Source organism: Euprymna scolopes, chromosome 29 (assembly GCF_053919585.1).
Source record: "Euprymna scolopes isolate OS-2025 chromosome 29, ASM5391958v1, whole genome shotgun sequence".
NCBI lineage: Eukaryota > Metazoa > Mollusca > Cephalopoda > Sepiida > Sepiolidae > Euprymna > Euprymna scolopes.
The window spans coordinates 88618576-88634738 of NC_136510.1; the positions used below are offsets into that span (position 1 = coordinate 88618576).

Here is a 16163-nt window from a genome sequence, read left to right on the forward strand (position 1 = left end):
GAATGATTTAAGTATGTGTTTAGGGAGGTCATTGATGTAGATCAGGAAGAGAGTTGGACCCAGGATTGACCCCTGAGGGACTCCAGCATTTATATTGCAGCCCTCCGATTTTTGTCCATCCACCACTACTCTTATTAGCCTATCAGATAGAAATGATTTAATGATTGAGAAAACATTTCCAGTTATACCGTAGCTAGAAATCTTGTGAAGTAGACCCTTATGCCATACCTTGTCGAAGGCCTTTGATATGTCAAGAGCAATTGCCCTAGAAAGGAAGCCTTTGTCAAGAGATTCACTAATCCTGTGGGATATAACCGTCAGCACATCTGCGGTAGATCTTGCAGAGCGGAAACCATATTGTGTGTCACTAAGAAGGTTATTCCTGCTGAGGTGGTTGACTATTTCTCTATTTAATATGGATTCCAGCAACTTACTCATAACACACAGGAGACTTATTGGTCTGTACTGAGAGAGAGAGGACTTATCACCTGAATTCTTAAATACAGGGCAAACTGATGAGGTCTTCCAGGGGGTCGGAAAGCACTTCTCCTTAAGGCAGCGCTTAAATAGTTTCGTAAGTATGGGAGCAAGTTCTGGTTGAAGCTTTTTTAACACTATAATTGGGATGCCATCAGGGCCAGTTGCCTTACTAGAATCTAGGTTCTTGATTAGCTTGGCGACCTCATGCACGGATATTTGTATGTTACCTAGCTTGTTCTGTGTTGTAGGAGGAAATATGGGGAATTGATGGCCTTCGTCGCATAGGGTAGAATTAGCTGCAAAGTTCTTTGCAAATAGTTTGGCCCTGTCTGACGCTGACGAGATGACCTCTGGTCCATTGATAATGGTTGGGATAGAACGCACAACGCCAAAGTCCAAAAAAAGTCTTGCATCAAAACTTTTTGAAGTTGATGAAGATGATGAGTTGAAAGCACTTTGCAAGTCTGTCAAATTTAAATATCGCGAGGAATAAAACCATCTAACATGACCACAACCAACATGTTAAAACATTTAACTATGAAGCATCCAAATAAATTGGAGGAGCAAAATAAAAAAGAAAAGGAACAAAAAATTACCAACTAGTCACTCAGGGCAGTTTTATTAGCGAGGGTGAAATCGCAGTGTCTTTTTTTTTTTTGCCTACGTCACCATCTAGGTGTCACCAATTTTTTTAACCCTCCTTAACTTCAAAGAGTAAATACAATATATACAAGTAAAAAAATAATTTTTAAAAATGCTGATTCTATTCATGAAAAATTCTTTTAACTAGAAATTAAAACTTAGGTAAAGATAGCTGACTGACAGCAACAGGAGCACTGGTTAACTACTGAACCACGTGGAAAGGTGTGGGGGGAGGAAAAAAAGGAAATTAAATGATAATAAATTATGATAACCGTTTGAAAGGCACTAAACTCCTAAAATTTACTTCTTTAAAATTTTAGGCGGCACTCCCCGGCGATTTTAAAGCACTCTCTCTCTCAAAAAAAAAAAAAAAAAAAAAAAAAAAAAAAAGATTTAATTTTTAAGTTTGGGAAAGATATATTTATTATAACTGAATTCTTGTATGAAGACTGGATCTACTTTATTGGACGTTAATTTGTGAGATAAGTAATTTTTCAATGTTTAATATGTTTTTAAAGTTTCAATTATCAATTAAATTTTTTTAATTGCGTTTATTTTTCAATTTATTTTAAAAAAAAAACAGCGTTTTAAATGTATTTTTCAAGGTAGCAAGCTTCGAAATAAGTCTAATAAAAAAAAAATCACTTAATTTTTAATTTCGACAACCCTGAGAATTTAATTATTAAAAAAATATTGAAATGTGACATTTTTTATTTAACATTTCTATTAGTTCAATTAATTTTCTTTCAATAATTCATTTCACTCAACAAACTTCACCATTTTTTTTTTTTTAATCTTTTTTTGTAATTTTGGTAATTATGTTTGCTCAATTTTATCTAGTATTTCATTTGTTTTTTATAGTGGTATCATTTTTATATGTGTTCCTTTGATATACTCTATTTCAAAATTAGTTTGGCTAAACTTATTCTTCACGTTAGAAACAACGTGTAAAAGCAATGAAAAAGTAAGAAAAAATAATAGGTGTTAACTACTCCTTGTGAATTATGGAGGTCTGAAGAACTGCTGTCACAAATACAACTATCAATAGCCAAACAAAAAATCGTTTTTGAAATTCCTTTAATTGTAACTTTTCGCTATACCTACCTTTTTGGTATAAAACAAAAACTTTCGATTAATGGTATTTCTCATATATGGTCGTTAACTTTGGAAAGGTTATTTTGTATCTACGGCGCCATGTCACATGGTATATTGTTTTTTTTTTCATTACGCACGTCCATTTATAAATTATTAAATTAAATATTTATCTCTTTTATATTTAATTAGTATATATTTTCTTTCTCTTCCGCTATATTTTTTTTATTTAATTCATTAAATCTGATAATTATGAGGACCAAAATAATGAATCGTGTGTACTTATTCTCTAATTTTCTTGTTTTTGTTCTTTTATATAAATTCTATTTTATTTGTTTTTTCTTTGAAGGATAAATTCTATTTTCTTTGAGTTTTTTTTCTGTATTCCAATTAAAATAAATTTTGCTAATTGAATTTCGCCCATCGCCACTCTCTCTCTCTCTCTCTCTATATATATATATGTATGTATGTGTGTGTGTGTGTATACATACATACATACATAGATATCTATACATACACACATAGATATCTATACATACATACACACATAGATATTAGGGTCCTAACCAATAGACAATGTAAAGATAAAGACAAAGATAAAAACTAGACGATCAAATCACAAGACGGATTGATGAAAATCCGCCAGTAATAATTCTTAAAGAGTTTGACAGTTTAAAGGCTCTCAGAAGCTTTTGAAAAGTTTTGAAGAAAATTAATTTGGAGACTTGAAAGGTCAAGTTACAAAGATTTGGTCAAGATCAAAGTGTAGTATCTGTTCTCCAGATGCTGCACTTCCATTTCTTGTTCTATTTCGGTGGAGGATCAGTACTTCACGACTGAGACAATTTTTTATTTTTGTACCTTTTCTCCACGTTGAAAAACGACCTTGGTGTCTAACTCTGTCCCGTGGGGAGGCATAGTAAACAGGTATAAAGATATTGAATTTTATTTGAAAAGTGTTTTTTAAAATTTTATTTTTAGTTTTAAAAATGTGACCCTGAGTGTCGGGAGTGGGGATTACCGGTAAGGTGCAGCCCTACTCTTCTCCCGGTGACGGGCAATGCAGCCCATAAGGTTATATATATATATATATATATATATATAGAAAGAGAGAGAAAAATGTAGAGACAGATCGATAATGGTCATTTAAGTTAAAGTGATTAAGTTTTAAAAGTTACCTTTCACTGTAAGAAAGGCTCCAGCAGACACCTTGTCAACATTGGTATGTATGGAACAGGTGTAAAAGCCATCGTGTATATAATTGGCATTTCGAATGTATAAATCTCCACGATTCATATTGGTTCCCTGAAATGAAAAAGTGCAAAAAATATTAAACTCACATGTTCATTGTGTCTTGCAATAAAAGAACGGATATTCTTTGGATCTGACGACTAGTTGATCCATTTGTTCTGCATTAGAAATGTCGATCAACATTTATTTTCAAAGGTTATTTTCATTTTTTTCATTTCTAATGATAAGATTACTCTCTTTGGATCGTTGAGAGAGTCAGGTTTAGTTTGAGAATACAGCTCGTTAGAGGAACCAGGGTTGGATCCGAGAATACGGATCGTTAGGGGAGCCAGGGTTGGATCCGAGAATACGGATCGTTAGGGGAGCCAGGGTTGGATCCGAGAATACGGATCGTTAGGGGAGCCAGGGTTGGATCCGAGAATACGGATCGTTAGGGGAGCCAGGGTTGGATCCGAGAATACGGATCGTTAGGGGAGCCAGGGTTGGATCCGAGAATACGGATCGTTAGGGGAGCCAGGGTTGGATCCAAGAATACGGATCGTTAGGGGAGCCAGGGTTGGATCCAAGAATATGGATCGTTAGGGGAGCCAGGGTTGGATCCAAGAATACAGATCATTAGAGGAGCCAGGGTTGGTTCGAGAATACGGATCGTTAGGAGAGCCAGGGTTGGTTCGAGAATACGGATCGTTAGGAGAGCCAGGGTTGATTCGAGAATATGGATCGTTAGGGGAGCCAGGGTTGATTCGAGAATACGGATCGTTCGGGGAGCCAGGGTTGATTCGAGAATACGGATCGTTAAGGGAGCCAGGGTTGGTTCGAGAATACGGATCGTTAGGGGATCCAGGGTTGGTTCGAGAATATGGATCATTGGGGGATTGCAAGTAATAGGTAAAGCCATTAAGTGTTGAATAAACATTCTCAGCTTTGATGTTCTTAGCTAATTCTCATTTATCATCAGATTACCATCACCAAATCACCGCTAAAAATAATCGTCCACATCCATAAAACTTAAACATCAAATTGGAAAGTCAAAAACAAAATGGGGGATGGGGCAATTTTCTGACTGCCCCGGGCAACAAAATCGGATGCTATGCCACAGGGTCACAGCCAGTTATTTATTTTTTAGATTTTCAGTGAATTTTATTCATGTACGCATGAAAAAAAAAAAAAAAAAAAAAAATTATTTTATTTCATTTTAGTAAGAAAGATAAATTGTTAGGGGTGTATATTCCAAGGGGAGGTCAGTGGTGTCTATTCTGAAAGCCGTTCTTAAAATAGGGAGTTTCTATCAATCTAAACAGTTCATATACAGTGAGAATCCCTAAATTCTAAAAAATCTGTTTATACTTTCTATTCTTATTGTAATGGATCATTTTTCCTGATTTTATCATTGCATACAGATTTACACATTCATTCCCTTATTTGCTTTTTCCAGATTCAAACAGTACCTATAGGTTATCAACAACTGTACTTTACTTTTTTGCGAGGGGAGGGAAGAGGCTTCCACTGGGCAATGCCGGTGAACGGGTCCTGCTAGCAATTAATAATTAAGGTACATCAAGAAAGAAAATGTTTATTTTCAAAACCAGAAGTTATTTAAATTGGTAAATGAACTAAATTGCTGAGTTAAGTTATATATTTACAAATAAATACACACTGGTCTTTATTATATGGTGAAATATACGCATGTTCTCATGAAATATGTGAAGATTCATAAATTCTGTGGACTTTACAACTGTCCTACTTACCCTTACGTAGAACTGATTGTTCCTAAAATTGATTCTGTGTCTGTTAAAACTCCAAACATAAGAGATGTCTAAAGAAGGTTTGTAAGAAGCCAAACACTTCATCACTGCAGTTTCGTTGTAGATTACAGTTGTCGGCTGTGGTGGAATTGCGATGACTGTTGATGCTGGTTTAAAAAAAAAAAAAAAGAAAAAAGGTGTATAGGGATTCAATTCAATAAATTTGGAGGAATGACTGGGCGGGTGGCGGTAGCAGCCAGCTAGTTACTCCGGGGAACAACTAGATGAGTAGAGGTAACAGTAGTGGCATAGCAAGGGCGGTGCAGGAAGGGGGGGGGGCGGGGTCGGTCCACCCCGGGCGGCACGTTCCAAGGGTCGGCATAATTTTAATCATACGTTATTGTTTAAAAAAAAAAAAAAAAATTTGATTTCTTTTGTATCATATTAACGTTTACATAATTCCTTTCAGATTAACGTTTACATATTTATTATTATTCAAATTATTGGAAAGAAATTGTTAAATTAAATTAAAATTTAAAAAGGGGGGGATTTATGTAAACATTAATCTGAAGGGAATTGTGTGAATATTAGTTCAATGAAAATAAATATTTTTTAGGGCTTTTTTGAATTTTGAAGGCGTAAACAGGTTGTCATATGCCAGCAGTAGGCGTGGGGGTGGCAAAACAGGTAATGTCAGCGGGGGGGGGGGGAGCAAAACAGGTAATTATATGCCAGAGATGGTGGGGGGGGGCAAATTTTCTGACTGCCCCGGGCGACAAAATCTGATGCTACGCCACAGGGTCACAGCCAGTTACTCCTACACTAGGGACAACAGAAGAATAATGAAATTCTCTTCCGAGAGGAAGTTTGGATGAGCCAGTAACTCAAAAACAGGAAAGGGGAAGCCAGTCACAATGGGACAACAGAAGAAAGCATCATACTTACACACAACCGTCAAATTCGTAGAATCTGAAGCCTTTCCCAAATAATTAGTTGCTTCACATTTGTAGACTCCTGTGTCTGATTTCTGCACATTTGTGATGGTCAGTTCTCCAGTCGGACTTAAAATGAAATGACCCGAAACAGATGACACGGACAAAAGTTGATTGTTCTTGTAATAATTGATTGTTGGTGTTGGAACTCCCTCAGGCTGACATGCAATTGTTCCGTTTCCATTTACAGAAGCCAATACTCGACTGGGGAGAGGATACTTGAAAAAGTTTGGTTCCATGACTGAAGGAAAAGATTAAAAAAACCCCAAAAAACTAGGATTGTAAATAATTGATTTGACTTATATTTATAAGCAAGATATCACAAGTCCACATTTCCAAAAAAAAAAAAAAAATATACAAAAAGCTAATTATCGGTACTTGTACATTTTAATCAAGACATTAAAAAATGAAAATATCAAAAAAAGGTTATATTGTACGATACGTACAATATAACAAAGTTCTCTGAAAAAAAAATTTCACTTAATTTCATCAAGTAGTTTTTTTTTTTTTCTTTTTTTTACAGCAAAAAAAAACAAAAAACAAAAAAAACAAAACAATTTGTTATGATACCGAGCAAAAGGTTTGTTTTTTTAGGAAGGAAAGCTAGTATTAAAGATGGGGAGGGAGTGTTGGCACTTTACAGGGAGTTATCTCCCCGTGGTATGTTAAAAAAAATTTCCATAATGGCCGACTTCAACACGCTCTCATAAAAACGTGTTTTTCTGCTGTAAAAAAAAAAAAAAAATCAAATTAAGTGAAATTTATTTTTTGAGATCTTCAGTTCAAAACGGATACGTACAATATAACCTTTTTTTCTCGATATTTTCATTTTTGAATGTCCAGATTAAACTGTAGAAGTACCGACTTTTCTTAAATGGGTGGACATAACGAACAAAGTTCTCTGGGTGAATGTTCCACATCTGGTGATTATCAAAGTTTTCTTTCCACTTTATCAGCCTAATTCAAAAACTTCTTATTTTTTTTTTAACTTGCGTTCACCACAAACAAGGCACATTGCCACTTGCACGTAAAGGGCCACTATTTGGGACGATGCTTAGGGAAGATGAACAAGATGTTGGTTTATGTTACATTTAAACATCTGTATATCAGTACAGTCAGGAAGGCAGATACCAAGAAGGTAATTCCAAAGTCTAGCCGTTTGAGAGAAGAAACTATTAGAGTAGAAGGCTTTCTGGCATTTAGAGATCTCAACAGTGAAGGGGTGGGATTTTGTTGCTATATGGGTTTGTTGGCAGTATGAGTGCAAGGAGTTCATCAGAGCAGATTCCATTAAAATATTTGTAAAACAGGCACAGAGATGCAACATTTTGGCGATGGAACAGGGTTGGAGCATAGGTGTGTGCCCAACAATGACGGCCAGTATGCAAGTCTCCTAGACCTCTTTCTCACAACTTGCCCTGAACTATGTTCAGTTTCCGTTCTGTCTCCTCTTGGATCTTCTGACCACTCAGTGGTATCAATTAAGATAAAAATGAAATGTAATAAGTCCTCTGACGTACCTCTCCATCGTACAGTATATCGATACACTATGGCTGACTGGGATAGTTTATTTATATCGGATCTTCCTCTGCGTTCCATGTTTAAAAAGGATGTGTCTTCTATAGTATCAGACCTGACAGAATGGTTAATTGTAGGTATAGACAATTTCATACCCTCGAAAAAGTTCCAGCAAAATCCTAACAGCCAGCCATGGTTTTCTCCAGAATGTGCTGCTGCTATTGCGCACAGAAATCACTTTTTCCACTGCTTCCAACGTAATAGATGTATGGAAACTAAAGCCGCTTTCAGGACTGCCAGCAACCGTTGTAAGAAAGTAATAATGAACGCAAGAGAGTTGTATGCTCAGTCCGTCAAGTCCAAAGTAGCTGAGCAGCGGCTTGGTTCCCACCAGTTTTGGCAAATTGCAAACAGAATCTTAACAGAAGTGTGTGCTCCATCCCAACTATCATCAATGGACCTGAGGTAATCTCGTCAGCATCAGACAAAGCCAAACTATTTGCCAAGAACTTCGCAGCTAATTCGACCCTTTGTGACCAAGGCTGCCAACTCCCAATATTTCCTCCTGTATCAGAAAATACACTATGTGATATACAAATATCTGTATGTGATGTTGCCAAGCTAATCAAAAACCTTGATTCCAGTAAAGCAACCGGCCCTGACGATATTCCAATTATAGTACTCAAAAAACTTCAACCAGAACTAGCACCCACACTTACAAAACTGTTTAAACGTTGTCTTAAGGAGAATTGCTTCCCATCACCCTGGAAAATCTCATCAGTATGCCCTGTATTTAAGAATTCAGGTGATCGTTCATCCCCCTCTCAATACAGGCCAATAAGTCTCCTGTGCGTCATGAGTAAGTTGCTGGAATCTGTGTTAAATAGAGAAGTAATCAACCATCTCAGCATAAATAACCTTCTTAGTGACACACAATATGGTTTCCGTTCTGCTAGATCTACAGCAGATGTGCTTACAGTTATATCTCATAGGATTAGCGAATCTCTCGACAGAGGCAACCTTTCTAGGGCAATTGCTCTTGACATATCAAAGGCCTTTGATAGGGTATGGCATAAAGGTTTACTTCACAAGATATCCAGCTATGGTATTGCTGGAAATGTCTTCTCAATTATTAAATCATTTCTCTCTGATAGGTTCATAAGTGTAGTAGTTGATGGGCAAAAATCAGAAGCTCACAGTATAAATGCTGGAGTCCCTCAGGGGTCGATCCTGGGCCCAACTCTTTTCCTGATCTACATTAATGATCTTCCAAATCACATCCTTACATCATTCGTAGACATTTTTGCTGATGACACTACCATCTATGGTAGCACATCTAAGACAGTAAACGACCAAGTTCTCTCCGATTCTCTCTCCTCTGATCTTGATCACGTTGTACAATGGGGAAAGGAGTGGCTGGTTACTTTTAATGCATCTAAAACCAAGCTTCTATCTTTACATCATCAACGTTCTGATCCCCATCTGGCATCAATTGAAATGAATGGCTCTCGTCTTGGGGAGGCCTCAAGTTTTGACAGGCTTCTGGGCTTGACCTTTACTCCTGATCTTAAATGGAATACATACATCAAATCTGTTGCCAAGGCCGCTGGAAAAATGGTCGGATCCTTCTATCGATCCAGTAGATATCTCACTGCTGATGCAATTCTCTATCTATATAAGAGCCAGATACGTCCAAGGATGGCGTACTGTTGCCACATATGGGTAGGAGCTGCTAGAAAGGACTTGTCCTGCCTTGATAGAGTTCAAAATAGACTTCGGGGCTTGGTGGAAGATGTCCTTTTCTCTTCGCTGCAACCTCTGTCTCACAGAAGAGATGTTGCGAGTTTGTCTCTGCTTTATCGTTATTTTCATGGAAAGTGTTCGACTGAGCTTCAATCTATGGTCCCCCCTCGCCAAACTTTCACAAGAAACACTAGACTAGCTGAAAACATTATCAATAATTTTCCCCACTCTTTATCTGTACCTAAACCTAAACATAGATTCCATGATCAAAGTTTCTTCCTTAGAACTGCACGCCTGTGGAATTGTGTTCCGTTTTCCTGCTTTCCAGCTTTCTATAATATGGTTGTCTTCAAGTCCAATGTGAACAAGTTTCTGATGAGCCGTTCCACTTAGGTTAACAAATTTACCGAACTTCCATTACTATCGATTACTATATTGTCCTTTTGACTACTCTACACTCTTTAACCCTTATCCTTGAGTGGCCTATCGGCCTTGATAAGTGGTGACGTCTATGTAAAAAAAAAAAAAAAAAAAAAAAAAAAAAAAAAGGTGAAAAAGAACGACCTATTAGATTGGATATTTTTCTTTAGACTATCCAAGAGGGAGAAATTAGTGGTAGATGCAGCAACCCCGATGTGGCAACCATACTCTATATATACAATGATCATATTTATTGGCACGGTCCAATAAAAACCTCATTTTATCTTAAAAATAATTCAGAAAAAGGTTAACTCAAAGGAAATCACAAAGTATAATATATATTTTGAACTGCTCTTTCCAACTCAACAATCGAATTTCCAAAAAAATACATAATAAAGAAATTACAAACGATATTTCAAAATTCCCTTGTTCAAATTTATTGGCACCGTAATTCTAATGATCGATTGTATGGCCTTTAGCCTTAATTACTTGCTGTAGTCGTTTATTATATTTTCCACTAACTTGTAGCATTCTTCAGCAGTAAATTTAGCCCATTCCTCCTGACAATAATCCTCTAACTGACACAGATTCTTAGGCTTCCTCTCCATTACCCTCCATTTTAAAATCCTCAACAAGTTTTCAATGGGATTGAGGTCCAGGCTCTGGTATGGCCACACCAAAACATTGATATTGTTGTCCTCAACCCATTTCTTAGTCAGATTAGCCAAACGCTTCGGGTCATTATTTTACATGAAGCACCAAGATCGACTAAGTGACAGCTCTCTAGCAGAGTCCTTCAGGTTTTCATTCAGGATTTTAACATAATCCTCCTTTTTCATGATGCCTTAACAAGTCGTCTTGGTCCAGTGGCAACAAAGCATCCAAAACATCAAACTGCCTCCACCGTGCTTCACAGTTGGTATGGTGTTCTTAGGCAAGAAGGCTTCGCCAGATTTCCTATAAACTGAAGAAACACTATTATGGCCAATTAACTCAAATTTTGTTTCGCCGGACCATCTAACATGTTTTCAGAAGGCAGCATCTTCAATATGGTGCTTTATGAACTCTAGCCTTGCTTTCAGATGCACAGGTTTCAATAAGGAAGTCTTCCTCGGGCGACATGCTTTCAAACCAGCTCTCTTCAAAATCTTACCAACTGTGTGTCAAGACACATTCATTCCAGAACTTTTCTCTTTCTCTACAATCTCCCCAGCAGTGATCCTTGGGTTTTGGTTGACATGTTGAACTATTTTTCGCTCTGCACTTATGGACAGTAGCCTTTTTCTCCCCCGACCTTCCAAATCTATAACGTGACCTTGTGATTTGAACTTCTTTATGATGGCTCGAACGGTGGATTTGGGAAGGTTTAGCTTCTTAGAAATCTTATCCCTTTGGAGTGACATGCTATCACATGCTTCCTGAGATCTTCGCCGTGTTCCTTAGTCTTAACCATAACGAAAACTCCTTGGTTTAAATTAATTCAAAACAAACGCTGTCTAAAAATTATCTGAAAAAGATTATTTTAAAATGAACATTAAATAAGCATAATAAAAAGGTAACGAAACCATGTCAAACATGAAATTGATTGTAATTATACTTGTAATAGATGAAAATAATTATACTTGTAATAGATGAAAATAATTATACTTGTAATAGATGAAAATAATTATACTTGTAATAGATGAAAATAATTATACTTGTAATAGATGAAAATAATTATACTTGTAATAGATGAAAATAATTATACTTGTAATAGATGAAAATAATTATACTTGTAATAGATGAAAATAATTATACTGGTAATAGATGAAAATAATTATACTGGTAATAGATGAAAATAATTATACTGGTAATAGATGAAAATAATTATACTGGTAATAGATGAAAATAATTATACTTGTAATAGATGAAAATAATTATACTTGTAATAGATGAAAATAATTATACTTGTAATAGATGAAAATAATTATACTGGTAATAGATGAAAATAATTATACTGGTAATAGATGAAAATAATTATACTTGTAATAGATGAAAATAATTATACTTGTAATAGATGAAAATAATTATACTGGTAATAGATGAAAATAATTATACTGGTAATAGATGAAAATAATTATACTGGTAATAGATGAAAATAATTATACTGGTAATAGATGAAAATAATTATACTGGTAATAGATGAAAATAATTATACTGGTAATAGATGAAAATAATTATACTGGTAATAGATGAAAATAATAATTATACTGGTAATAGATGAAAATAATAATTATACTGGTAATAGATGAAAATAATAATTATACTGGTAATAGATGAAAATAATAATTATACTGGTAATAGATGAAAATAATAATTATACTGGTAATAGATGAAAATAATAATTATACTGGTAATAGATGAAAATAATAATTATACTGGTAATAGATGAAAATAATAATTATACTGGTAATAGATGAAAATAATAATTATACTGGTAATAGATGAAAATAATAATTATACTGGTAATAGATGAAAATAATAATTATACTGGTAATAGATGAAAATAATAATTATACTGGTAATAGATGAAAATAATTATACTGGTAATAGATGAAAATAATTATACTGGTAATAGATGAAAATAATTATACTGGTAATAGATGAAAATAATTATACTGGTAATAGATGAAAATAATTATACTGGTAATAGATGAAAATAATTATACTGGTAATAGATGAAAATAATAATTATACTGGTAATAGATGAAAATAATAATTATACTGGTAATAGATGAAAATAATAATTATACTGGTAATAGATGAAAATAATAATTATACTGGTAATAGATGAAAATAATAATTATACTGGTAATAGATGAAAATAATAATTATACTGGTAATAGATGAAAATAATAATTATACTGGTAATAGATGAAAATAATAATTATACTGGTAATAGATGAAAATAATAATTATACTGGTAATAGATGAAAATAATTATACTTGTAATAGATGAAAATAATAATTATACTGGTAATAGATGAAAATAATAATTATACTGGTAATAGATGAAAATAATAATTATACTGGTAATAGATGAAAATAATAATTATACTGGTAATAGATGAAAATAATTATACTGGTAATAGATGAAAATAATTATACTGGTAATAGATGAAAATAATAATTATACTGGTAATAGATGAAAATAATAATTATACTGGTAATAGATGAAAATAATAATTATACTGGTAATAGATGAAAATAATAATTATACTGGTAATAGATGAAAATAATAATTATACTGGTAATAGATGAAAATAATAATTATACTGGTAATAGATGAAAATAATAATTATACTGGTAATAGATGAAAATAATAATTATACTGGTAATAGATGAAAATAATAATTATACTGGTAATAGATGAAAATAATAATTATACTGGTAATAGATGAAAATAATAATTATACTGGTAATAGATGAAAATAATAATTATACTGGTAATAGATGAAAATAATAATTATACTGGTAATAGATGAAAATAATAATTATACTGGTAATAGATGAAAATAATTATACTGGTAATAGATGAAAATAATTATACTGGTAATAGATGAAAATAATAATTATACTGGTAATAGATGAAAATAATAATTATACTGGTAATAGATGAAAATAATTATACTGGTAATAGATGAAAATAATAATTATACTGGTAATAGATGAAAATAATAATTATACTGGTAATAGATGAAAATAATAATTATACTGGTAATAGATGAAAATAATAATTATACTGGTAATAGATGAAAATAATAATTATACTGGTAATAGATGAAAATAATAATTATACTGGTAATAGATGAAAATAATTATACTGGTAATAGATGAAAATAATTATACTGGTAATAGATGAAAATAATTATACTGGTAATAGATGAAAATATATAATAATTATACTGGTAATAGATGAAAATAATAATTATACTGGTAATAGATGAAAATAATAATTATACTGGTAATAGATGAAAATAATTATACTGGTAATAGATGAAAATAATTATACTGGTAATAGATGAAAATATATAATAATTATACTGGTAATAGATGAAAATATATAATAATTATACTGGTAATAAATGAAAATAATAAACTGTGCCAATAATTTTGAACACGATAATTTATAAATTTTGTTTGTAATTTCTTTAGTATTCAATGTTTTTTAAATCCAATTGTTGCATCGGAAAGAACAGTTCAAAATACATATGAAACTACATAACCTTCGATTCTGACCATTTTTATGAGATTTTATTAACAAAATATGATTTTTATTGGACCGTGCGAGTAAATATGAGCATGACTGTAGGTTAATGGTGGCTTTGTGGTGGTACAAGATACTCTCAGGTGTGAGTAATCTTCTATCCCAACAGAACATACCTTCTTGGCAGCAGCCTTCGCAACGTCCTCAATGTATTTGTTCCAGTTCATGTTGCCTGTGAATTTTAAGCTGAGGAGTTTAAAAGAAAGAATTCTCAGGTAGGGAGTTATTTGTCATGGATATCAGTGATTGGTAAGCCTTCTTGTAACTATGGTCTGCAGGTCATTTTTTTTTTTTTTTAAGGATTCTGCCATTATCTTAGATTTGTGTAAATCCATTTTTCCCCTCGTGCATGCCCATCTCCGACACAATATTATCAGAGAGATCATTAATGGATATCAGGAATAATAGTGGTCAAAAGATTGACCCCTGAGGCATTCCTGTGTTAATGTTATGCTATTTGGATGAATGTCCATCAATGATAACCTGGATGGTCCTATTGTCCAAGAAGGATCTAATTATATTTAGTATATGTCCAGTTATACTGTACTATTTAATCTTCATTAGCAGCCCTTCATATCAAACTTTATCAAAGGCCTTGGATACATCAAGGGCTACAGCCCTGGCTTCACCCACCTTATCCAGTTCATGGTATATGCATTCAGAGAGGACTTAAAATATTTGTAATAGAATGACATTGCCTAAATCCATCCTGTTCGTCAGAGAGAAGATTAGCTTTTGTGAGATGGAGCCCTAATGCTTGATTGATTAATGTATCAAAGATTTTAGTGATGGGGCAATAATTTGTTTTTGCTCGGCTAATTAGAGTTCAGAGTCCAGTGGAAAACTTAATAGTTTCAACTGACATGTGGCTTGGGCTAGGTCGATAAAACTTTAGGAGATCAAGATGGACTGACAGCAACAGACAAACACAGCTTAGACAGCAGATGCAAAGCCTGGGTAGTTTCCCATGATGGTGTCACACACACACACACACACACTCAGAGCTCAGAATATGTTGGAGGCAGTGTTACACTTGAAAACCTGTGTGCACCTTTTCGGTATCCATCTACACGTAAGAGACGACGACGACATGGTCAGAACTAAAACGAGAGAAGATGAAAAGAGTAATCCACGGCAGATAACGTTTGGGTCAGCAAGTTGTTAAGCGAAGAACATGTGGCGTCAGTTACCTTGGTGAAAACATTGGAGCATAGGGTGGAGTAGGTGTTTGATCAAGGGAAGAGTCAATCAGGCATATGCAATATATGACATAAAAGTGAAACCTGGCCGAAGAATTTTTATTTTTATTTTGTTTTCATTAAAGTTGAAACATTTCTTATTAATTTCGGGCCATATCAGACATGACCCAAAATTAATAAGACATGTTTTTAAAAAAAGGAAAAAATTGGATCGTATTTTTCTTCCTTTTTTAATAAAATATTTTTGCATCTTTAATGTGTTCTAAAAACAGTTTTATCTGTTTATTCAAAGTATATATATATATGGCAACACATCAAAGGCCGTAAATGAAAAAGTTCTCTCTAATTCTCTCTCTTCTAATCTTGAGCACGTGGTACAGTGGGGGAAGAGGTGGTTGGTTACTTTTAATGCATCTAAAACCAAGCTTCTATCTTTACATCATCCCCATCTGGCATCAATTGAAATGGATGGCTCTCATCTTGGGGAGGCTCCATGTTTTGACAAGCTTTTGGGTTTGACCTTTACTCCTGATCTGAAATGGAACACGTACATCAGGTCTGTTGCCAAGGATGCTGGGAAAATGGTGGGATCCTTCTACTGCTCTAGAAGATATCTCACTACTGATGCAATTCTATCTGTATAAAAGCCAAGTACATCCAAGGATGGAGTACTGCTGCACATCTGGGCAGGAGCTGCTAAAAACAGCCTATCCTGCCTTGACAGAGTACAAAATAGACTTCGTAGCTTAGTGGAGGATTTCCTTTTCTCTTTCCT

General features: G+C 34.0%; 1 protein-coding gene across 1 annotated transcript in view; it reads right to left on the minus strand.

Annotated features, from left to right (window-relative positions):
* LOC145252781 (contactin-like) overlaps positions 1-16163 on the minus strand; it is a 139184-nt gene that overhangs the window by 32261 nt on the left and 90760 nt on the right. Inside the window, exons 13-15 of the mRNA XM_080112714.1 lie at positions 6156-6443; positions 5214-5377; positions 3393-3519 (exon numbers count right to left, since the gene is read on the minus strand). Coding sequence (XP_079968840.1) covers positions 3393-3519; positions 5214-5377; positions 6156-6443 — 579 coding nt within the window. The remainder of the gene's footprint in view (positions 1-3392; positions 3520-5213; positions 5378-6155; positions 6444-16163) is intronic.